Source organism: Pterocles gutturalis, unplaced genomic scaffold (assembly GCF_000699245.1).
Source record: "Pterocles gutturalis isolate BGI_N339 unplaced genomic scaffold, ASM69924v1 scaffold9514, whole genome shotgun sequence".
In the NCBI taxonomy this organism is placed as follows: Eukaryota; Metazoa; Chordata; class Aves; order Pterocliformes; family Pteroclidae; genus Pterocles; species Pterocles gutturalis.
The window spans coordinates 1-25089 of record NW_010133198.1 but is presented as its reverse complement, the minus strand read 5'-3'; the positions used below and the strand labels follow the sequence as shown (position 1 = coordinate 25089).

Here is a 25089-nt window from a genome sequence, read left to right as displayed (position 1 = left end):
TCCTCAGCTCTGCGGAGCGGCCAAGGCAACAGCGAGAGCTGCAATATCCCCGCTCAGCAGTTCCGTTCCTGCCCGCTCGTAAAGGCTGCTCCTGAGCTGGGACACACCGGGAGGTCCCTGCACAAGGCACTGCCTTTGGTGCAGCCATGTGCATGCACAGGCACTCTGTGCAAGGACCAGATATTATCACCATCTTTGCATGGAGACAGAAGCAGGGATAGATTTTTTTTTTTTTCAAATAAAGGGAAAACAGTTGATGAACGTTGCCTTTCCACAGAGCTTCCCCAGGTTTCCAGCTTTGCATCAGCCTGAGAAGCAGATCTGTGCCTACAATGGCACGCTGAAGCTGTTTGTTGCAATGGAAATGGAGGGAAACAGAGAAACCCAAAGGAAATTTTTGGAAACCATAGCCCTGCAGCACACTCCCCTGCGCTTGCTGGATGCTCCTCCTGCCAGCTCATGCCAAGCCGGACGCGCTGAGGTCCCACCTGCCAACCACAGTGGGGAGATCCTGCCACAGCAGAGATCAGAGCCAGAGAGCCCCATCGCCCCTTATGCTGGCCACCTTCCCCGTCTGCCGGCAAAGATGCAGACGCCTTCCCTCCCCACGCACATCCAGCATCCCCCTCCCTCCAGCCCCTGCTCAGAGCAACACAGCGCAAATCCCTTGGGAAGGGATGAGGAAAAAGCTGGTAGAAGCTTACTGATGGGAACACAGTGCAGATGAGTATACCCAACTCCTCCAGAGCTCAGTGCTCAGCTTATTTAGCAAAATCTGACATCTCCTCTGTTTTATATTAATGTGCTACCCTCCGAACTGCTGCAGCCTGGCTGCAAAGATACTTCTTATGGGAAGCGTTGGCATGGGCAGAGCGAGAGGGCAGAGCTGGCAGAAGGATGCAGAATCACAGCTGCCAGTGCAATTTTCGCCTGCAAATGTGAGTCATAGCCCAAAGCTTGCTGATCTTTCCGATAGCAGTAAGTCTTGCTGCAGTGACACTATTCCAGAGCAGATTCCTTTTTCCTCTCAATTACAGAAGGTATTTTTTCTTTAACAGTATTATAAAGACCCCCACAATGCAAACAAAGCCATAGGAAGAAATCTTTGGCAACACCCATCCTTTGTCATGTACCACCACATTACAGTCCAGCTCAGGAATTTTTTGCTTTGGGAAGCAGGAGTCATTCCACTGAAGTGACCCCACTAGACAAAAGGCAGAATCTTCACACCAAAATGTAATTTCTTAAGAACTTGACCCAAAAGTGATTACAGCTCTAACAATGCAAGAAACAGCTGTTGGTCCACTCAGCCACCAACAGAAGCTCATCCCATTCACTTTCCTTTGCATATCCAAAGCTGATTTCTTTTCTTTTTAAACAATTGAGGCCAAGAAACTCCCGAAGAGATTAAAAGGATTAATTTGAGTTTCATTTCCTTAGAAATGTGGTACGCACAAAGAAAATAAGCTGCATCCAGGCAGCAGCTATGAAGCCACTTCAGGGATGATGCTTCTGTCCACCTGCTTGCTAAGACCACCCTTAAATCATGGGCTAAGCGTCCCTTTACAGACAAACTCTCTGCATCTCTGACACACACTTTCCCACATAAACACACCAGAAATGCTTTGGTCGCTCAGTTCAGGAACTCACTTCCAAAAAGCAACAAGTATCCACAGTGTTGGAGCCTATATCTGGGCACTGAGAGCATTTGATGCCTTGAAGCATCTGACCAGGGTGTCTCAGACGGGGTGGCTGAGCCAGTGCCGATGCCACACCAGAAGAGCTGGACACCTATGGAAAAAGCACCCGGAGAGGCTGGCATGCCGAGGAGCTGCCGCATCTCACACTGCCTCCGCCAGCAGCTTCCAGGCACTGGAAAATACAGCTCCTCAGCACACAGTTTCCACCATGAAACCCAGAGCAGCACTCTGCTCCACGTAAAACAAACAATCAAAGAGTCTTTTATTTATTTTTACTGGACTGGGATTGTTGAACAAAAAAACCTGCGCTGACATCTGCCCCCTCATCTGGCTTTTGATCCCCATGGGATAGAAAGGATTTTGAAAGCAGGGGTGGGACCTGACCCAAGCAGAGTGAAGTGAGAAGACGTGTCTCCGCAGGGCTGGGCATGCTACGGATCCTGCCCCTACTCCTACGACCAGCTGCAGTTGCCTCCCGTACCCCGAAAGATCAGCTTCTCTCTCCTTACAGCCAACAGTGACTGGCAAAACTGCCACAGCTCTCTCAGCACAGCACAGCCCTCCAAATCCTATTGAAAAGGCTGCAAAACCCAGCATCGGTATTTCCAAGTCTGAAATAAATATCTAAATTTAGGCTTTGGGCACTGAATAAAAAGGGTTTAATTACCAAGGCACAAACTGCCAGGAGACCCCCCTGGATTCATCAATATCTCTAAAACCCCACCAGTTTCTCAGGCGCAGACCTTTTTGGAAGAAATAAACTGATACAGGTACAAGACAAGTATGCCTTAGAGATTAAAAGCCAAAACCTCCTTTGTTTTGCAGAGCTCTGAAAGGCACCTCAGTGTCTCCCAGATGTCTTGGCCATCTCCATGTACCAGTGTTTAGCAAGCACCAATCAAAACTATTTCAAAAGTCACTTTATTTTCTAATCCAGCATTATCTCCGTGCTGCATCTTGGTATACAAATCTGAAACTTATACATACCACCAAGCCATATGCTGCTTGCACTTAAAGAATGGCAGAAAACCAAAACACTGCAAACGGAAAATGTAATTACAGAAAGTTGATTAATATTCCCGGCCAACCATTTCAGCGTCAGGATAAAGGCTTATTGTCTCTGGCTCTTTTATTGCCTCCAGAATAACATTTAACATATCTTCATCTTTCTGAAAGGAGCCAAACCCTGCTCGTTAGTCTGTATTTAGCTGTACAAACTTTCCCTGCTCCTTGGGCTGAAAATCAGGCCAAAAAATGACTTGAGCATCACAGAGCTCTTAGACAGCTCATGCAGAAGATATGCTTGATACGAATTACAGCATAAAAATACCTAGTCAATAGAGTAGGTGTTGTTTCCCCCACCTCAGCACTTAAAGGGGAGGAGAAGACCATACTCAGATACCACGGCTTGGAAACAATAAGACCCTGCCATGCCGTGACTGGCTCTCCTCGGATCATCCCCCTTGATGCCACAAACTGCTGCTGAGTGCAAAGTACTTCGTGGTCAACGCGCTGCATCGCCCTGAAGGCAGAGGACTTTCTAACATCATAACTGCCCTAAATCTTGGGGTTTGAATATGGTAGAGAGGGTGAAAGCTGGAAAAAGCTGGAACACGCCAGGGGGATGTAACAGGGTACTGTAGCAGTGATGGGGAAACCCACTCCAGAAGTCACCAAGGTATCTGTATGCTGCTCTCCCTGCACTGGGGGGAAATAGTTTCTGAGTTACTAGGATCTACTGTCTGTGCAGGGTTTAGTCCCCGTGATACTTCATTAATCGGCGCTGGATGCAAAGCACCATTGGCTGCAGCAAAGAGCATCCTCACCAGGAGGCGGCACTTCACCAGCACCCCAGATGTGTGTCTGCCACCCTCACCCACCTCCACGCTGCCCAGCCCCACCACAACCCACAGTTAACAACTGGTCTGGGCCATCAGTTGGCCACTGCGAGAAAAATTAATCACTAAGCTCCCATTTTGGCTACAGGGCCCAGGAGGTCAATCAGCTGGCCTGAAATTTTGGCTATTCTAACTCTGGATGGACGGATCCTTTGCGGCTCGTGCCTGCAATCAGCAGGCAGCTGCTCCACCCACGGCAAGGGGCTGCCAGGGCCACAGGAGCTGCGGTGCAGCCGGTTCTGCTGCCTCACACACCAGTCCCATGGACTTTCTTTCCCACTCCTGAGCTCTGGTAATTAATTAACCACCATGGCCGCAGAAATTCCTCTGTCGTGACCTGCCACGTTATGCCAAGAGCCATGCAAGTGCACACGCTCACCTCTGCTCACTTGAATTGACTGAATGCTCAGTCCTGAATTTAGCTGGCACCAGCACCTAAATTTATTTTCTGAATTTAGAAGGGACCAGGCTGTGCACTCAAGAACCATAGTCAAAGATTTTGGTCTTTACCAACAGTTTGAGACCAGCACAAACATGTAGGAAATATCTTGCAGGTCTCCTGCCTTCCAGCAACACCCCCAAAATGAGCCCTTGTGAAATACTGCAGTATTTCTGCACCACAGGGAAACACTGTCACATTTTCACAATCATGCAGTGGAAGGGATGGTAAAAAACCACACGGTGGGTGGCACAACTGAGTCACTGACCTGAGATGCCTCTGCTCTAACCATGAGAGCCACCTCTCCAAAACTGAGAAGACGAATACTGGGAGCAGCACTGTAGCTGTGCCAACAACAATATCTGTGCTAGGCTGGGAGAGGGAAGATGACTGTTGGGTGGCATCAGATCCAACGGGGCAGGTTCAGTCCTGTCACAAGCATGAAGCGTAAATGAAGCCAACCTGGGAGAGGGAAGATCTGGTTTCCCACAAGGCTGTGTCCCATCATACCTGCAGACGATGCCTATCGCCCGGCTCCCAAAATCTATCCCCAGAAGAAAACACGCCCAACCAAAAGGACTACGCAAGGCTGGGCCAAACAAAAACCAAGCTGCATGTCAAGAGGGGAAAAAGCAACTGGAGCCATCCCTGGCAAGTGGGGCAGCTCAGCCACATGGCAGAGGGGACAGGCACTTCCATCCCTGACACACAAAGGGATACAGAGCAAGCCATCTACTTGTTCCGGAAAGATCCTCAAGCAAACATCTCCAAAAACCCTAAGGACGTGGCTAACGTGGCACCAAGCTAATGAACTCTGTCTTTAATTACTGCTCAGAGCTCCAGTTCTGCTGACAAAGAGGGAGAGCAGGCTCTCAGCTCCTAGAGATGGGATCATCCAGCCCCACATGCTAAAGGGGGCTGGTACAAGCAGGAGGAACCAGCTCCAGCCCTCAACACGGGTCAACCACTGCCAGATGTGTTTGACACACACTTAAGAAATGCATTAAGCCAACACACAGTGCTGCTGCACACAAGTGTACGTGAATCTTAAAGGATTTAATCCCAGGTGCTCAGGCATCAGCACCAACAAGTCTAATCATTCAATGAAAACTCAGCCCTAAATTTGCATTTGCAAAAGCTCCATTTTTACCCTTTAAACTAGAAAAGATATTAAGCTTTTTTCTTTGCCTGTTCACGTACAAAAGCACACAAAAAGAATAGACTCTACTTTTCAAGGCATCTTTCATGGTTTCTTCAAGAAAAAATTAGGCTTTACTTCCAAGAAATGGCATACTGAAGCCTAACCCTGGTCCAAGAACAGAGCAGAAGAACCTCCTCCTCTTTTGCTTTGCCTTTGAACTCCAGAAATCAGAGTGACTCACCTTGCACACGGCAGCCTGCAAAATCGCATCAAAACCACCCTCTGGAGCATCTCGGTTGCGAGAAACCTTCTGTTTCTGAACTTCTTCGTTGAAACGGTCAACTTTATCCGTTAGGGACAAGAGGTGGCGGAAGCCGAAGGACGGGACACAGCTGGGGAACAGCTTGTAACTGCAAGAGGAACAGAGGAGTAGTCAGCCAGGAGGAACTCCACCAGCAGCCAAGAGCTGCAGAAGCTCCCGGCTCTATCAGGTTGGTCTCCAAAACTTTGTTCAGAGGGATGAAATACTTCCACAAGGCTTCATGTTTTGGACACTTCAATTTGTGGTTATTTATCTATAAAATCCTACAGTAGAACCCATCTTTTCTGTTCGCCCCAAGGGCTTTGAGCAGCTGAAGTTTTCAGAGATCTCACCCGGACCAAACATGTCTCTCCACATAAGGTCCAAGCGGAGACACCAAGCACCAGGCCATGAGGCTCTGGAGTTTCAGTGCCCAGAAAGTGGTTTTCACACTGGAAGTCTGCAGTGCAGGATGTGACCTGCAGGGACACAGAGGGCATGTTTTGGCAGGAGAGGCAGAGCCACCCTCCCCAGCAGCCCAGGATGGTGGGTTGGTGCCAATGGGCACAACGCAGGAGCGTCACTGCCAATAGTTACTTTTCCCCTATTTTTCAATATGCGTTTTTGCTCCATCATCAAGTTTTCTTGGCAATATGTGCCACCCCACACCCACCGCACGTCACCAGCAATCGCACACCACGAGGTGCATTAGTAACTGACACCAGCTCATGCATCCTCCCACTCTCCCTGCAAGCTGGTGAGCAAACACCATTTCTGCTTTCCAGAGCGTTGCTGGAGCAGAAAGGTAGGAGTGGCACCCTAAGGCAGAGAAATGCCTCAGCAGGCTACCAGGAAAACTTCTGTTTCTGTGTAAAACAGCTTTGGTGCTCCCTGTGTGGCTGTGAGAGCTCAGCAGAGCAGCTCCTGGGCGTGGGAAACCTGTGTGTGCAGGGGACAGGGAGGAGAAGGGTTAAGAGGAAAATGTGTTTAAGAAGGAGTTGGGCTGGCACTAATTCACTCTTATCTTCAAAGATAAAACCAATTTTAGAGAACAATTAAAGGCCTCTGCTGACACATGACCCACTATGGGTAAGTTGTAAGAGGCTTTTTTACACAAAGGAGTATTTAATATTTACCACCACTGGGAACTCAAATCCCTCACAAGGGACCCCAGAGCCAGGATTTCCACCCGCGCAGCCATGAGCACACCTAACCACAGGGCAGGTCCCACCACCCTGGTCCCAGCTGGCAATTAGAGACATTCCTTGTGATCAGCCCTGTGTTCAGACTTGCATCCTGCTCGCACCGAGGGCCATGGTGAGGCGCGTGTGATGTGCGAAACCTCTGCACTGCAGGGTCTCAGCAAGCAGCCCTTAACCCATACAATACATCTGGGTGCTTGGTTTGCCAGAGCCCTGGCACAGAAAGAAAACACTGATGTACTGTAGGGTCCCCCCTCTTAGGGTTTCATCCCCTGTCTACTCTCTACAATCCTATGAGGATGTATCATATAGAATAGAATAGAATAGAATAGAATAGAATAGAATAGAATATTATGTACAGTTTAATCCTTTTTTTGCCTGTCTTACACTCCAGGTTTGCTGGCAGAAGCTGCAGGCAGCAGCAGGCAGCAGTGGATGGATATCTGAGTGATTACGCAAGGGCACACGGCAGTGGGGGTGGGTTATCTCAGGCTGTAACCTCCTCAAGTTATATCACAGATAGATGGGCAATTGGGTGGTCAATCAAACCCTCTGCCTTCCTTATCTGTCTTTTCAAATTTAGTGTTTGTTTCCTTTGTATATCTCTCGTGAATGATACCATGGCTGCAGAAGCCACCTTGGTCCTGGCTCCAGGGGAGGTCCCAGCCAGGATGCTGAGCTGGGAGCAGGGGTGAGCAGTGAGCTGGGGTGAGAGGGAGGAGGCACAAGGGATCCCAGCCAGACCCCATGTAAAAATACAGCCACACCTCACCCGGACAACTATCACTGTGAGGAAGAGAGGGAGGAGAGAGTTTGGACCGTGGGGCAAAAATCCCACTGCAGCGCATATTTACTTGCAGCTTTTTTAGAGACAAGGAGGCCACCAAAGACTGCTTCGGCACTGGAAATAGCTGCAAACAAAACCACACCTGACAACCCACCTTGCTGCCACAACAGCCCACTCGCAGGGCAGGCAGGGGAAGGTGCCGCAGCTGAAGAACAATGAGGAGCCAGCACGCCTGGTTTGGATGAAGAGGAGACAGACGGTGACTAGAAGGGGGCACCCACCAGGCGAGCTGCCTTGGGCAATCCTTCCTAAATGGTTTCCCAAGAGCAAGCTGGCTTAATGTAATGCATCAACAGAAAAGCAACCATGTGGGTAAAACCAAAAGGACATGCAGATAGCCTGATCATGGTGGGAGAAAATGAGGCGACATCTCTGGATGCCCTCGATGAAAGTACATTGGCAGTTTCAGGCATGCCTCGCTGCAGAGCTGTCCAGCTCCATCCTCTCCTCCTCTGCCACCCCCTCCCCTCCTGCACATTTCACCCTATGTCACTCGACAAAAACCACGTCACTTCAATTAAATCACACACCAGCCAAAGTTTTCGCTGGAGTGAAACCCCATCCCCAGCCTGTGAGCAACATGAGTAGCTGATAGAGACTGAGGATGAAGGAGACGACTGAGCACATCCCTCTGAGGCCGTGCCAAATTTTCAGAGGGAAGAGCTATGAAGAGCATGGTGAATGGTGGCTATGCTTCATGGACAAAGCACAAGTTTTCAGTGTTAAAATCTGTTAGACTTTCCTCTCTGGCAGAACTGGTGAAAAGAAAATACAGATAATTTTGTTTGGTCAACGGTCAATGTGCAATGAGATGTTAAATGCTTGGTCAATGCCAAAATGTGCCTAGAAACTCATAGCTGATGCAAGCTCTCTTTAATCTGCCTTTCATACAGAAAATTAAAGGATGCACTCTCCCAGAGCTTGGCATCCATTCATGGAGTGATCTTACAATGTAAGTATCCACCAATGGCTCAAATAAAAGTGCTAACCTTACCACCCTTACATGACTAGAAAGCACCCCAACAATGGATGAGGTGAAGATGGGGACCACGAAGGTAAGTGTCAACAGTGACATTCTCCCAGGAGGGCACTTGCTGCTGTATCCATCCTTTTGTGCCAACATCCAAACCCATCTGAGCCTGGGCACCCTCCACTACACCCAATTGCACTCTGGCATAATCCCTGATTCAATGGATTTGATCTCGACCCTGTCACTTAAAAGGCAAACAAAAGGACTCTAGCAAACACACTAACAAGAAAAAAAAAAAAAAAAGAAAAAAAAAGAGAAGGTTCTGTTATCACCGCAAAGCAAACTACATCATTCTGCATGTTTGCTTTCCTTCCACAACAATAAAGATGAAAAAAACCCGCCTGACATCTCCAGAACACTCTACTAAAACTTATTAGTCGGTACTACAGGCTGTCACAAATCTCACTTCCCCCAACACTTCTGTTGGGAAGGACTTACATTGTCTTGGTCTCCTTATCTGTAAAAAGGAGACAAAGAGCTTAATTGATTTACTCAAGGCCAAACTATGACTCAGAGCTAGGATCAGAAATCAGGAATTTCTGGCTCTTGCTCCTTTTCTTAAGACCTGTAAAAAAGCTTGCTATGCCTGCATCCTCTTCAGCTACTTAAAAATAGCTTCAGGCTCCCAATACAGGAGGTTTCCCATCTCTAGATGCAGAGATCACCCCACAACCACTGCAACACTGGAAGTTGCTCTATTTTGGATCCCTCTGGAGCATCACAGTGACAGCCACGCAGCCATGGAAAAAGCCCAGGCTTAAGCGTGGTTCATTATTTAAAGCAAGAATGGGAAGAGAAGACTGCAGGCAGGCTCTGTGCAAACATGGGGCTTGTCCCTTCGGGGTACACCTACCACTTACCCAATGCAGGGATTGTTTTGGTATCTTGGTGCTGTGTAGGAGAAAGGAGAAATGTTTTTGTCCACGAAAGAGCCAAAGCCCAGCCGGAAATTGCTAGTGAGCTTTCGCATCTCTTCAGCCAGCTTGGTCCCCAGATTGCGAATATTATCTAGGTCGTCGTTCATGGACAGGGAGAGATCCATCAGGTAGTAGAGGTCCACGGGGTAGTCCTCCACTTGCCGAACCTGAACTCGGAAGGAGGTCTGGTCACCTGCACACACACAAGAGTTGAGAAGGGTGAAAGGAAACATAAAGCACACATAAAATCCAGACCGTAGTTTGTTTTTTTTTCCCCTCCTGCAGAGCAGACAGATCACTTCCAAAGAAGAGGGTGAGGGGAATAAGCTTTTCCAAATCCATCCCTGAGGAGACTAACAGGAAAGTGGGTAATGACTTTGAGTCCTTTTAAGCTATGTAGCATTCTGTCTGGCAAGAAAAAGACACATCTATAGACTATGTGTCTCTATTTTACTTTGGAGAGATGGGAAAGGGCCTTTCCATCTCACCTGAGAGAATGTCTAAGGGGGGACACATAAAAAACACTGCTTCCCAGGACGGTGTAGAGTCCAGGGGCATTTTCCTAGAAAACCGGAAAGAAAAGCAAGCAGAATGAACTTCAAATGGATGTTTTATGGACTACTGAAAGAGGGATCCTGCACACACTTACTTGGGTACATCCTCAAAGTAAACAAGGAGCAGTCCAAGAAGTCCTGCACAAGAGAGAAGGAGGTGGAGCAGAAGGAGAAAACAGCCGGCATGAGCTGGATGCGAGATGTCCTCCGAGCTGTGCAGGAAAGTCAAGTCGAAGCAGACACAGAAGAGACAGCTTTTAAAAGGACATCTCCCCAAAAAAAAGAGCCATGCCACCATCATTGTGGAGAAAGCAGGGCAAAAGGGAAGTGTACTGGAAAAAGAAGGTTGTTAGGTTCACCCGAGGAAGCACCAAGGCAGAGATGAACCTTCCTGAAGTGACGAACACAGGGGAAGGAGCTATCAGGGCTGAGTCACAGGCTGTGCAAATGTGAAGAAAAGCAGAAGAAAGCCTTTCCCCTGACCTTCCCCTTTGCCAAACCACTTTTGCCAGAGATGCCCTCCAGAAGGGGTGCCCAGGAGGGGAGGTCACTGATGATTCCGTGAAAAAGGTGAAGTGGCTTCAAAATGAGCTCAACTTCACACCAGACGGACCTTGATGGAGCCAGAGAGGAGGTGGCAAATTATTGCTTTGGGCTTTGCTGCAGGAGGGGTCTAAATGGAAAGCCCATATTCCAGCATCCCTGAATGCCAGGCTAGTTTGAGGTCCCATGTCCCCAGCTGCCACCTTGGTCCCTTTTCCAGCTCAGTGAGGTCTCAGGACCCAGGGCGTTGGATTCTCTCAAGACCAAACTCCCCCTCCTGCCCACCTCTGCCTGCTCTTCATGGCCGAGGCTGAACTTTGGGCACTGGCAGGTCTGCAAAACACTCGTGGCTTCCCCTCTTCTTCCCCAGAAATGAAACACATGTTTTTTCGTATTGTGAAAACATTTCCCTAAATGTTTTATTGTTCTCCTCATTGTCCAGAGCAGCACAACTACTCCCACTCACTTCCATCCCAACAACACACAGCAGCAGCATCCCAAAACCGCCAAAACAGCAGCATCTACCCCCTTGGCAAAGGAGACAGGGTCCCAGCACCCGGGGGGTGTGCGGAGGTCAGCGCCCACCTCTTTGACAAACAAAGCTGTGAAGGGTTTAGATCTGGGTCTGCTCTTTGCTCCACCAGTTCTCTGTGCATCTCAGCCAGCTTGGTGCTGGGGTACCAGTGGAGTCAGCTACAGCTCCTCAACCCAGACCTGCCCTCTATTTGATGATTTCCCTGTAAGTTTAGATCAAGGGTGGATTCCAAGCCAGGGCTTCTTTTCTTACAGGTAATTGCTCCACCCTGCAGCCTGCTGCAACCCCGCCTGGCAAAGGCAGGGCTGCCAGAGGCGCTGTCTGCAAATGTGCATGTGTAGGTATTGCCCAGACACCGGCTGTCGGAAGCAGGAAACTCTTGCCATAAATATTCCTCCTTATTCTCCTCATTTTTCGTTTCTTGCAGGAGCCGGACTGTCCTGGCACAGCGCTGAGATGTGGCACACATCAGGATGCAGCTCAGCACAGAGCCTACAGTCAGCAAAGCGACCAGATCAGGTCAGCCTGACCCTGTACCTGGCACACACTTTATAGGAGAACGTTGTTTACATAGTGCAATACCTGTTAGCACTGATTGCAGGGTAAGAAACTGTGATTGCAAGCTTGACTTTAATTCAGTGCTGCAATAATGTGTTTAACTCTAGGAAAATTCATTCCCATGCCTATTTTTTTAATTCCTATGTATTTTTCCCACTGGAATACACAACCCTTAGAGAAAAAGTGGATGTGCCCTTCTGCATTTCTCAACATTTCCATTTCCAAAACACTGTTCTTCCTGAGCAGGTCCTAAGATGGGAATTCCTGTGCCAGAAAGGGTATTTGGGATGCTCAGATCAAATCTTCTTCTCTTAATATATTGTTAAAAATTTATTAGTCCTCAAGAAGCACCAAATATAACAGGATCCTGGGCCTGGTTCTTCTTTCATTCCTAACTGCACAAATTGATTATCTCAGAGAAAATATCACTAATGCATGTAGATGTAAGTGCAAAAGAATTTATTATTCTCTGTGCGCAATATTACTCTCACACTTCTAGGGATAATCCAGCCCCCTCCTTCCCCACATACCATCACCACCATCCTCTCCTTAGGGCTTTTACTGAAAAGTTTTTAACTTAAAATTGAATTCAGAAATGTTTCTTGGATACAGTCACACAGAGGCAGTGCAGAAACTGGAAAAACTGCTTTTGGCCAATTTATAAACGCAAACTTGTCAGTCCCTTATACACAAAAAGCTCTTCTTTCTGCTTGGAGAAGCTTACAGCTTGATGGGCAACCCAACTTGCAACTATTCATTTTTTTAAAATTCCTTTCACACTACCCATATTTTTCATCTAACCAGGACACACTGCTTTACAGCTGGACCCAAGATTAAAAAGTAACATTATAAAAACAAAATGCACAATCTGAAAGCTACTCTGTGAAGGACATCAGTTTAAGACCTTTGAAAATTAGCTGTGGGCATGGAGATCTGGGGATGTAGCTTCTGCTACAGGATGCATAGATCAAGCTGCCTGGGTGGGATCAGCAAACAATTGACAATTTGCTCCCTTCTGCTTCTGCTTAGCGGTCTAAGAATAAAAGATCACCATCACCACAGACTGACATGTGAATTCATCTTGGAAACAGTACACTCTTCATGCCCAAAATCAAATCAACATTGTCTCCTTCTTGTCTTGGGTTCACAGGGCCAAACCCCCAGGACCCATTCTCAAGCTCAAGGATCAATGGATAATTTAAACTAAGGATGCTAATACAAGGGTTTAGGAAATCATCAGCCCTAAGGAAGATGGAATGCTGCCCAAAATCAAAAAAGAGTGAAAATAAGAGATACTACTAAAAATATCTGGGGATGTCCCTTCTCCTGCAATAAGAGGAGCGCAGGGAGGGGAGCTCCCGGCTCAGTGGGGGAATCACTGTGGGACCCCTTGGGACAATTCCTGCAGCTCAGCCCCTGGAGGGCTCCTCTGTCTGAAGACGGCCATGACTGTGGTCCCCAGCGAGGGCTGGCAGGAACAGCATGCCTGCCCTGTGCAGCCCAAAGCATCCGACAGCGTGGCCCCCGGGAAGTCGCATGGAGACAGGACCCCCCCGCCCTGCTGCAGACCCCAGCAGTTGGTGGGGATCCATGCCTCCAGCTGGGCAAAACTGCCGGGGATCGGGAAAGGGGAATTTGCTGAGCACCAGGTGCTGCGTGTGAAGGAGGGACTGCGGGAGGAGAGATGTGGCAGCTGAGCCAGCCCTTTCTGCCAGGAATTGCCTCGAGAAACAGGAGTAGTAACAACTCCCTTTTTTAAGACCCCAAACGTCTTTCATGAGCATCATTCAGTTGCAGAAGCCATGCATCTAGCCGTGCAGCCAGCAGTGACTACCCTTATGTACCTGCTTTTAAGACTTTGAAGCAAAATTTCTTTACGTTTGAGGGTCTGACTGATGACAGCAGTCATACTGCTGAGGAAGAGTTAATGAAGAGACATGACAACTACCCAACACACAGAATTAAAACAAAAAATCCTGCAGCAACTGGTAGGCTCTGGGAGAGCACTGGCAGCATGAGCACCAGCTCAAACTCCTGTTTTTCTTGGGCAAAACATCATATTTCATTTTTCTGTACACTGTCACAAAACTGTAAGCCTTAGAAACCCACACCAATTGCTTATAATGAATTGAGCTTTTATATTTGCTCCTTACTTTGCAATAAAGAGATTTTTTCCCCCCTTCAGAAATATCGGCTGCCAAATTTTTGCAAGAATTCTGAACCCACATTAAAGCCTCCCCCCACCATGCAAAAACTTTTGATAACAAGCATACTTGCATGGCTCAGCCCAGACGTTCTCTTCTAATTTTTAATTAAAAGGAAAAGATTGAAGAAAAGTGATGGCTCAGGGGAATGAAACAGGGATCTGGCTACAGTCCAAGCTCTGAGTCACAAGTTCAAATCTCCATCTTCTGCCTTGATCCCATGGCTCTTTTGCATACCGACAGAAAACAGATATGCTTTTTTGTTTCCAATTTATAGAAGGAGCTGTCTCAGTTTAGAGTCAAGCACTGTCAGCTTGGAGGAGGATCCAAAGTTATTTTAACTCCTTCCATCCAGCGATTCCATTTTTAAGCTCAGCAGGTCCCTTTTAAACACACACAAGGGTTAACACCAGTATTGATCACAGCTCTGGATGGGCTCTGATGCCTTTGCGTAACAGCAGTGTCCTCTCATGGAGGACGCACACCTCAGCCCCAAACCTGCTCGTGATGCACCACCAAAGTTCACAGGCTGTGGAAGGGGCCAGCAGCCACCTGCTTCAGTGGGCTACAAAGTCATGAGCTTTAGCACACTCTCAGCATGTCCCTTTCTCACCCACACGGCCCCCCAGCACATGGCCCAGAGCCACTGGGGACTCACCAGGACGAAGATTCAAGGCGACCTTCTGAGGTGTGATCTGTGTGACGTCCAGGTGGGTCTGGCCGGAGCCCTTGCTGCTCAGAGGGATGTTCTTCACCACGGTGATGCTGCTGCTGGGGTTTTCGATGGCTCCAGCACAACCGTTTGCAATCAGATTCTGAAGAAAGTCGCACCGCGACGTGATGGACTTTGTGCTGCTGAACTCCTGGGAGGGTGAAGAATGGACAAAAGGGTGAGGGAGGAAGAAACATCAGTTCCGCAGCAGCTTTGTTTTGACATGCTGGTGTCTGCAGCAAATAGGAGATGACAAGGAGAGGCTGGTGTCATTTGTGGTGGCTGTACCCAAAAGCAGCCTGCACTGAGCCCTGAGCCTGTCAAAGGGATTTACCAAAAAAAGAAATCCTGCAAGGGTTTGCAAATTAAATTTGCTCTCAGACCACCACAGCAGAAAGCTTCGCCTGGGTGTTCACCCCAGCCATAGCAGCAGTGCTTGCTCCCAGCCCTGTGCAAGCACAGCAAAGTGTTCAGATTGCTGCCTGGACAGCCGATTGCCATCTCTTTGAGGGGAAAAGGCGAGATGGTGTTATTTTTTGCAAATGTATCACCTTGAAGGAGCTTTGCAAAAGAGAGCAGAGAGGACAAGGAGGTGGCACCACCAGAAGCAGGACAAACCCACCAACCCAGAGAGCCATGTCAGGATGTGACACTGGAGACTGAGGCTGGGCAGCTCCGAGGACCTGCGCCCTCATCCCTGGGTGAGACGCTGCATGTTCCCACACAAGCACCGTGTGTGTCCCCTCCCTCACACCTCTGCACGGCAGGCGATGGCATGACACCATCACATGGAAAAAAAAGCAACCACAGCAAGCGGTACCCGAGGCGGAGCACAGCCGAGCGGTTTGACGTGGGCAGGCATCCTGGGCAGCTCTGCTGGAGGACAAGGGAGGTGGGAGAGCCTGCATGGGAGGTGGCCAAAAGGCAGCCCATGCCACTGCAGGCAGCAAGGTGCAGGCAGCCGCTGGCTTCCAGAGACGGGACTGCAGTGGTGGGGAGTCTCCCAGCACCCGTCCCCAGAGCTCCAGCCCTCGCTGCAAGCCCCACGCGTGGTGCACAATGCAGCCTTGTGCAGGGCAGCGCTCGGGAACAGCCGGACGCACAATGCAGCCTTTTGCAAAGAGCTCATTTGTTAGAATGCCCCCTTTTTTTTTTTTTTCCCCTGACAGGGCCAAAGGGAATGAGTTGCATGCCCAAAACTTTGGATTTTCAACAGCTGATTCCTACTTTTTTCTGCACTGTAACAATAGAGACAACCATCTTCTGCTCCAGGGCTGATGGACTGAAATGACATGAAATAATGCAGAGAAGATGCTCGCAGCCACGCCAGCCCCTCCTTCAGCTGCGCAGCCAAAAACCAGTGAGTGGCTGAATAAACCTCACTTTTTGCTGATGCTCCAGCATGGCAGAGGATGGGGGAAACATCATGGAGGGAGAGATCATCTGACAGATCTTGCCTTCGCACCCCACAGGGTGCTCAGGGGGTCCCCTGAGGACAGACTCGGATGCAGGACCCCGGGACACAGACAGAGTCTCTCTAGTGCATTTTCTCACTACGAGGTCCCAACGCTATTCAAAAAATGTGAGATTTGCATTCCAGCATCCAGCAGCGGGTTCCAGCCAAGGAGACAGCACGTCGGATGGATATGAACATGAATTTCTTGGAATGCGTCATGTAAACAGATGAACTTCCAGAAAGGAGAACTGGGACAACTTAAATCATCTCCAGCATGACAGAATAAAAATGAGAATCCCTCACAAAACCAAAACCAACACCCAGCCTTTCAGAGCAGTGCATTTAGGGTAGTCTTGGAGAAAAGTTTATCTCGGATGTGGTTTGACCTAACGTCAGTGAAAAGCCAGCGGGGTCCAGGCGCCCTCCCGGGCTGGTCCACCCCGCAGCAGGACACCTGCGGGGAGATGCTCTCCTGCTTTCCCAGTGCCTGGACCACACCTCCAGGCGAGCACCTCTGCCAGCTCATTTCTGCTGGCCACCTATTAGAAAGGGCACTCTGGTTGTGCAAAAAAAGCAACACAAACAGCTCCAGGCATGCAGCCAGGAATCCTTAGTTATTCCCCAGGAACTAACAATGGGGAGAAGCATCCAAACAGGATGATATTTAGGGCTGCTTCTGCAACTGCAGCCTTTATCAGGCATTTCCAATCCTCCCTGGGGGTCTGCTCTGAACCTCTTGATGTGAACGGAAAGACTCAGCTTCAAAGGGCTTTGAATTAGGGCTTAATTTTCTGTCTGGGGCTGGGACAGCCTCAGGAGAGGAGGATGGCGGCTCCCTTCCCCAGCTGCTTCTCTTGAGCAGCCGAGCTTTTAACACCACGAGAGACGGCTCTGGGTATGGTACCGTTCATATCAACATTCAGCATCCCAGCGAGGGGTGCACATGAGACCAGCACCTGCATGGTGAGGACGAGGCAGTGCTGGTGCGTGGCGTGAGGAGCACACCCATGGGACACGCCTGGAGCTTCCCTGGGGCAGGGCGCCCGCACATATGCAAGCCTGTCCGTTTGAACAGCGGCGAGAAATTTACTGCTGCAATGCGTTTTTCTGCAGCCTAGGCAACAGCAGTTCTCCAAAGGCAGCCCAGGAGGTCAGGAGAAAGCCCCTACACAACAGGAGCTGCCCAAAGTTCTTGGGTCAGCAGCACCGCTGTGTTCCTCTGCTCCCCAGGGCCCCCCTGCCCAACACTGCTATTTTCTCTTAAACTTTCTTCTAAAATGGACCCAGAGGACTAGCCACAGGGCAGCGATTGCTGAGCTGCAGCTCCAGTCAAATCCAGGCCTTTTCTTGTTTGGTGAAATGCCGCGCTACCCAGGGTGGAAGAAAACATCCCTCCCCCCCGGGGTGCAAACACCCCAGGGCAGGGGGTGCAGCTCAGCACCCAGGGGTGCAGGACTGACCCCAACTTCTGCTTGGGTTTCTAACCCCAGCAGGGTGACACTGAGCAGGGGAGTGGTGGTGGCCTCGGGAAAGCCTCAGCAATCACTGCAGCACCCTGCAAACCAACACCCCTCGCCTGCATCCGCGGGTCAAAACCCAAAGCCAAAACTGTGGCTACCAGCGACCATCCAACTCAAGGACAAAGTTTTCTGCGACAGAGAAAATCAAGGCTCCCAGAGGTTAAATGGAAGGAAAAAAGGATGAGCAGAGCCAAAGAATTCACGAGCAACCACACCAAAAGGCATCCCCACACCAGCTCAGACATGGCACGCCGGATCAAACCCCGGCTCCCCCTCAGCAGAGGACACCCCACAGTTAGTCCAGCAATGCGGTGTGCCCAAATACTTGCTGACCGTCTGCCTGCATGCCTGCTTCAGTAAGAAATGCAGCAGGTACCACACAGCAAGCAGGAACCGCCCCAAGCATCACTTCATGCCACAGAGAGGCATCATTCGGGAACATCCCACCCAGTCCCCGTTAGTCACGCCGGCTGCTCGCAGCCCCGCGCGCACTTTGCGGTCTGGCCGCTGCGCTAACAAGCTCACAAAAGCAAAAGCACACAGGCGGACAGAGTGAATGGAGACAACAGCGTGACAATTACATGCTCGTCGGTTTGATGGCTTTAAGACAAATCGCTTGGTTCATGCCATAAAAATGGAGAAGAGCACCGATGGTATCTAACTGACTGTATCTAACTCCTGACTAGATATGTCGCTAGCATTTTTTGCTTTAATCAGTCCAGTTCTGCATTAATTCAGTCTGAACTACACCTGCTTTTTCCATTTAAAAAAATTGATATGTTCCCTTTAGGAACATCCTTGATTTTCCTTCCTCATTCTCCTGGCACAGATTTCTGAGATGGGAGAGGATGGGGTACAGGCAGCCTGCTGGAAAACAGAGGGTGCCACTGGGAAAATTTCAGTTCAATTAATCAAAAAGGAAATGTCAGTTTAATTAATGTCATTAATGTGCATCTCTGTTTTGCAGGTACACACAGAAATGTATCCACATGGGTAACGCATGAATGAACACACAGGGTACACACACCTAACACACAAGAGGAGCCTCCGCACATTGGCACACTGCTCCTCAAAGCAGCTGACAGATAACAGCAATGCAATGGCAGAATTTTTCCCCCCATACTGGTACTCCCAATCACACCAAGTATGTTTATCACAAACACCACCCATCACACCCTACCTGGCAGCACGGAGGACGGCACTGAAGCCACTTCCAAAGCTCCCCGTTGTCCCCAACCATCCCAACGAGCCCCGGTGAGCCTGGACAACCTGATGCCACCACAAAAAAAAACCCAATGAGCATCCTCCTCTCCCACCCATGAAAACCAGGCTGCCACAGAGATCACAACAACCCCACAGGCCAGCGTGCAGCTTCCAGCCAGAGCCTTTCACCAGCAGCACGTCAGCGAGTTTAGTCATTGCCAGCTTCTTCTGGAGCTTGCAGGAGAAGCTGAGGAGTCCCCTCAGATTCCAGCATGGATGGAAAGACTGCAGCAGTCTCCATCGCCCCAAGAGTCACTTATTTCCCCCAGGCAGCCCTGTTTCAAGGCGCACTCAGGCAACGGTAAAGGTCGCACATGTACCTCCTCTTTTAAGAGCCATTTAAACAGACCACCTCATTTAAGTCTTGCTTTTCAAGGTATTCCTCCACGAGCCAACAGAATCAGTGTCTGCTTCCAAATTTCCAACATCCCAAAGACTTGTGGTTAGCTCAGCAGCCCCTGGGGGCTCTGGGGCTGCCGGATACCAGAAGCTGCTATCATCAACTCATCCATCATCATCCTCTCGGATGGGAGCAGAGATGCTGAACACAAGCAGAAGCGAACAGAGGCTGATTCAAGCCAAGGGGATGTGATGCACCCTGTGCTAACAGGTAGCAGTCATAAATTTATCGCACATTGACTACTCTGCTCTAAGCATCTATCTGTCTATTACACATGCTCTTACGCTCACAATTCAAGGCAATGTACATACAAGGAACCTTATCCCGCTTGGAAAGCCATTGGGATAGCGCTCCTTGTATCTGCAGAATTGCTTTTGCTCACTCCTAACCCCTATTCACAGTCCATGAGCACGCAAGACTTTCTGCTCCTCTGCAGTCACATGGAGCCTGGATTCGGGAGCGCAGAGGATGACAGAGGAGGATGCAACACTGCAGGAGGCTGCGTGAACTGTGGTCATCCCTGGGAAACAGCGTGGCTTTCCTGTCCTCTCCCACAGCCAGAGTGTCCCTCACAGCATCAGCACTGCCGAGTCCAAATAACGAACAGGTGTGATGGCACTGCCAAGTGATGTTATACCCCAAACAGAGGAATATTATATATAAGAAGGTATATATTCACAGAAAGGCATAATAATATATATTTTATTTTGTGTGTAGATAGATAATATATACTATAAATATCTCTACACTTCCTGTATATATAATACATATATACATAACATATACAGAATTATATATACATATAGACTTCTATTATACATACTTCCTGACAAAATTATTAATTGTTGCCTATACAGATTACAACAGCTGGCCTAATTTGGTCTCAGACCTGTTAAGTGAATGCAAAGGCAGCAGAAAATACACACTAACCAGATGATCGTGTTCCTACCACAACATAACTAGTGTCTGTAGAAACCCCTCCAATATCTTGATCTGTAAACAGCAGCAGAGCTATAGAATTTGGCTGGCATATATTGTCCTGGGCAACATTACATAGCAAATGACAGCTAATGGAAATAGAGAAGGAAAACAGATTAAAAGCAACGTGATAAGTGTGTCTGACCAGGCTGCAGCAGAGGGAAGGGAAATAAGGTGGTGAAATGACTGTGCAAAGAAAACAGATATTAAGAGAGTATTATATTTAAAAACTTCTGAAGTGAAAACCTCTAGATATCTTTTGCAATCCCATTACCTCACCTTGTGATCTCAGTTAAAGAGAAATAGAGTTGCAAACAGTAAATTCTAAAAAAAAGCCAATACAGAATTAGAATAAGAACTCGCTAAGTTCCAGCATGCAGCATGTAATGGGGACAGCAGCTTTCAAACACGTAGCTCTTGGCACGAAACACCTTAATATGTATTTTTAAATAGCTGCTGCAGGCTAAAGGTCAGGAAGTATTAGAGCACTTCCCTGTAAACACCCATCTTCCTTCTTCGCCCTTCCATTACATTTAGGAATATTTTTTTTGGGTAACTCTCCTGTTTGCAAGATAAGAGTCAGGCTGCCAGTCCTATGGGCTGCCATGCAATTAGTGGTCACAGTGACCACCAGATAAACATTTCCACTGGCAGCATTTTGCAAAAAAATTGTATTTTGAGACCAAGAATTAAAAACAAATATATATATATACAAAAGCACAAGCTATTGGGTACCCATAGCTTAATAGCCAGCGTTCCCGGATCCAATCTCACCACCACAGATTAGCTGGCTGGAAGAGGAGTTCTTACAGCTGTTCACAAGATGTCTCAAAAGCAGGATCTACTGCTTTACCCTTTCCCGTCTGCACACCATTCACTTTGCTAGGAAAAAACCCCATGCAAACTATTATGCTGTCAGGTAGCATGGTGTTAATAGCATTTGAAGGTTGTCCTTGGAGGGCTGTGGCTGTGCCTGCAAGTGAGTGAAAACCCAGTAAAACAGACCTGGAGAGCCAGAGGCTGGGGTACCTCTGGAGACACGGAGGAACCATTGGGCTCAGGAGCCTCTCTCACCCTATTCCAGTCCTCATCCCCACCTCCATCCCCTGCCCCGAGGGGGTGCAACCCCTAGGCAGGGCTGGCAGGAGGAGGGGCGGGAGCAGCATCACCATATACAGCTGGAAGGTGAAATGTGTGCTCATCCCCACAGCTTGTCTCCCCCAAAATGGGACCAGGACAGCCACACTAGAGGAAAATGGCTCATCAGGGAATGGGCAAGCATCACTCCTGGCCATGCCTGTCAAGAGGTTCAAGATCATCCGCTGCTCTGGGGTTTCTCACAGCCCAAATCTGGTTACTAGTACAGCAGCTGTGCCTGCAAGCAGGCAGGGTCTTTCCATGCATCTGTAAGCATCCTCTTTTCTCTCTTAAACATTTAGAGTAGATGCAGGCACCAAGCAGACAACAGCTCTCTATGCATTGGATGTTATCAGGTCTTTCACACACCTTGTTCTCTAGAAATCATAAGTGTGGGTGATAAGATGTATATTTAATAAGAGATATCTATATATCCCTCTCTCTGAACTCATGAGCAGTCCTTAGGGAGCAGGGAAAGATATTTGCAATCTCTCACAAACCAGGGAGGCCTAATTAAATGATGGGCGAGGAGCTTCAGCACCAACATAAGGATGCATTTTCAGCCCAAAGCACTCAGTTAAGCTGTGTAACTCATCGCCACAGCATGACATGGATGCCAGAAGCATGGGTTGTCCCCCAAATGACACAACAGATTCAGAGAGGAGAATTATCTTTGTTACAAACAAAGAGCCTGTTCCATGCCAGGCCACGCAACAAGGGACACGTAGCGGGACACCAGCTGGGGGCTTGGGGCTTTTTAGGGAGACTGCTTTTGAGCTCCCTGCAACACAGAGCCCATGCGGGGCCCCAGCACCCACTGAAAACAAGAAGGTGATGGAAGGAACAGAAGGACAGAAGGAACAGTGCTGCTCTGTCGAGGATGCACAGGGGCCAGCAGGGTCAGAGACTTATTTTCTACAGTGTCAGAGAGCTGGAGAGTCACATACACCCGAAATACACTCGGCGTGGGAACCCCCCACTGCCTGCACCCACCCTTCTGGCACCGGAGGGTGTCAGGAATAGGCAGGGGACAGCTCCCTGCCTGCATCCCAAAAGTCAGGTGTGACAATGACATCTGTCCACTTACCTCCTTGGAGCACCAGGCACACTTGGGATGGATGAGGAGACACTCTTCGCAGGACGTGGCACTTCCACTCGTGCACAGATTGAGACCTTCAGCAAGAGAGAACGACAGAGAGTGGGGTGGGCTGAATGGTTACTTCACTCCAGAACAGCACTCAGAGGTTTTCTGAGATCTTCTTAATGTTAAACATACTGTAAGTTCAAATAGTATCAAGCGCAAAAATCTCCTGGGAGCTTAAAAGGCTGGAGAAGGAAAAGACCTCTCTTTACCTGTAAGGAGTTCTCATTTCATTTTCCTTCCCCAAGAAAAATGAAAAGGACAGAAACTGGTTTTGCGGAGCTGAAAACCACTGAAATGCGACTCTGGTGATTTTGCTTCCCTCTTTCAGGGGTTTCTGGTTAAAGCAAGAGTTCATCTTCCTAATGAAATACTTCCATCACTTCAGACAGAACACAATAGCAGTCCAGCTAGCCTGAAACATGGAGGTGGCTGTCCGAAACCCCCCAGGATGCCAACTTTTAAAGTCACACTAGGCACATCTTCTCATTTTTTCCAGCTGAATCCATGGAGGTCCCCTCCCCAGAGTTTTCACCTTAAAGCAGCACTGGAGGATAATTGCCTCCCCCTTCCACATAGTTGATTTCCATAGTGGACTCACGTTACAGTAAATTACTTCTAATTTATTAAGGGAATCATTTCCACAGGATATCCAGGCGAAGCCTGGCAGGGTGTTTGCACCGGGGCACATCCAAGGCTGGCTGGGGTGGAAGGCATCACACTGCAGCTGAGGGATGTCCCTGCCCGTGATGCCAGCAGGGGCTCTGCACCCAGCAAGGTGGCAGCAACCAGGACAGCAGTGATGCTCTTTGCTCCTGGATGGGTGGTATCCAGCAGCACAAGGGGTACCAAGTGAGTTTTGCTTGCAAAATCTATGAATTGGACTTTAAAAATCAAGTGGAAGCACACAAGTTAAGCCAAAGCAAACATCAATGGCATCGGCTCTGAATGCTGCAGCTTGTTTAAGCGTGCCTGTGGCTATGAATGTGCCCTTCGATACCGCCGATGCCTCAGCTCCCCTGGGTGCAGCTATTAACTTCTACCATCAATAATCTTCAATCGAGGATTCAGCACAGCGGCTGCATGCTCCAAACAAAATGCCTCGGGCTCCAAATCCGAGACTGCTATTTTTTCCAACCCAAACATCAATAAAAGCATTGTCAGGCCTCTATTTTCAGCCAGTCGCATGTGCAGATACCATTGCACCACACCACTGCCGGGTGTAATTTGCAGATTGCGCAGACTTGCCTATGGATGGCTGCTGAAGAGCCAAATGGAGTTTTCTCCTGGCCCAAAAACTTTCTGCCCCATGAGCTTTGGAAAAGGGATTTTTGCTGTATCCCCTGTGAATATTTCACCAAAAAATAAAAGCGGTGGCTGCCTGGGTTACTCCTGTACAGGGCTGGGCTGTGAGCGCAGGAAGCAGTGAATCAAGCTAGACAGCTGGAGGAAAACTTAGCGAGCCTGAGGCTAAAAACAAAAAGAGGTTAAGTAGGTCCTGTCAGAAATTCTCAGCCATTGCGGAGGCATGACCGCCTCCGAGCCCTGCACCGCTGGGTCTCTGCTGCCCGCAAGGTGGTTAACTCTGAGCCGGGTGCATGAAGCCCTGGACTTTCTCTATGGCTCTCATTCAGACAGGCTACTTAGACTCATTCATACTGAACAAGAGCCTTCTTAGGGTTTGGTTTTTTTTTTTTTTTTTTTTTTTTCTGGCTGTTACCACATACCCAGGCATTTCACTCCTTGTTCACATTCAGAAGTTATACTCCAGCTCCCGGACATTGCAAGAGCTCAAAAGAGATATATGTAAAATGAAGTAAAATGTAACTTGTTGAACTGAGTTACAATTTGCACAGAGATTAACACTTGCATTTCCAAACCCTACAACACAGCCCAAAGCCTGTCTTCCAGACTTGCTGCTCTGGTAGCAGTGCATGGGGTGACGCAGCAAAAATAATGGGCTTTGTAAAGCAAACACTTGCATTCGTACCCTGGCTACCCAGCCCCGGCTCTCCCACGGCTTCACTTGCCGGTTTGCATGGAAATAGGATAATGTTTACTGCCATTCCTGACGGATGTATTTTTGAGAGTTTACTTAGTAACAGTAATATCTGAATGAAAACCAAGGTCTCCTCCTTCCACCGGGTGCCATGACCAAAGCAGCCCACACTCCTGTGGCCGGCCTGGGGGGGACATTCCTCCCAGTGGCAGCTTTTGAAGTTTCCAAGTATGTTTTTCTTTCCACTTTGGAGCAAAACCAAACTGCTTCCAGCATTGTTGTGAAGACAGAGCTTTGTTAAACCCTCTGATTTTGGACTGAAACTTGAGCTTTTTGGGTTGGAGTAAAAACACGCAGGATTTTCCAGATGCAAGTCTTTGCTGTGCTTGATTCAGCTCAGTCTTTCCTGAACCAGGCAAAGAAAGGAGCTGAAGATGCTCATGCTAGTCCAGATCCTTCCAGATACTGAGGCGAGTCACCAGGTAAGAGTGGAAGAAACTCAGTTTGCACCTTGATTCTGATACCTTTAATGCAACCACTCCTAAACTTCAACTTCTTACAATGGGGAAAATTCCATCCAGGATTTAGCTGGGATTACTCTGGAGGAAAATAAT

At 48.7% G+C, this 25089-nt stretch overlaps 1 protein-coding gene across 1 annotated transcript in view; it reads right to left on the bottom strand.

Annotated features, from left to right (window-relative positions):
* The window catches only part of ITGB5 (integrin, beta 5), a 53742-nt gene extending 31239 nt beyond the window's left edge, over positions 1–22503 (bottom strand). The window contains exons 1-4 of the mRNA XM_010081136.1: positions 22423–22503; positions 14528–14732; positions 9419–9668; positions 5420–5588 (exon numbers count right to left, since the gene is read on the bottom strand). Coding sequence (XP_010079438.1) covers positions 5420–5588; positions 9419–9600 — 351 coding nt within the window. The 5' untranslated portion in view covers positions 9601–9668; positions 14528–14732; positions 22423–22503. The remainder of the gene's footprint in view (positions 1–5419; positions 5589–9418; positions 9669–14527; positions 14733–22422) is intronic.
* Between the last annotated feature and the right edge of the window lie 2586 nt (positions 22504–25089).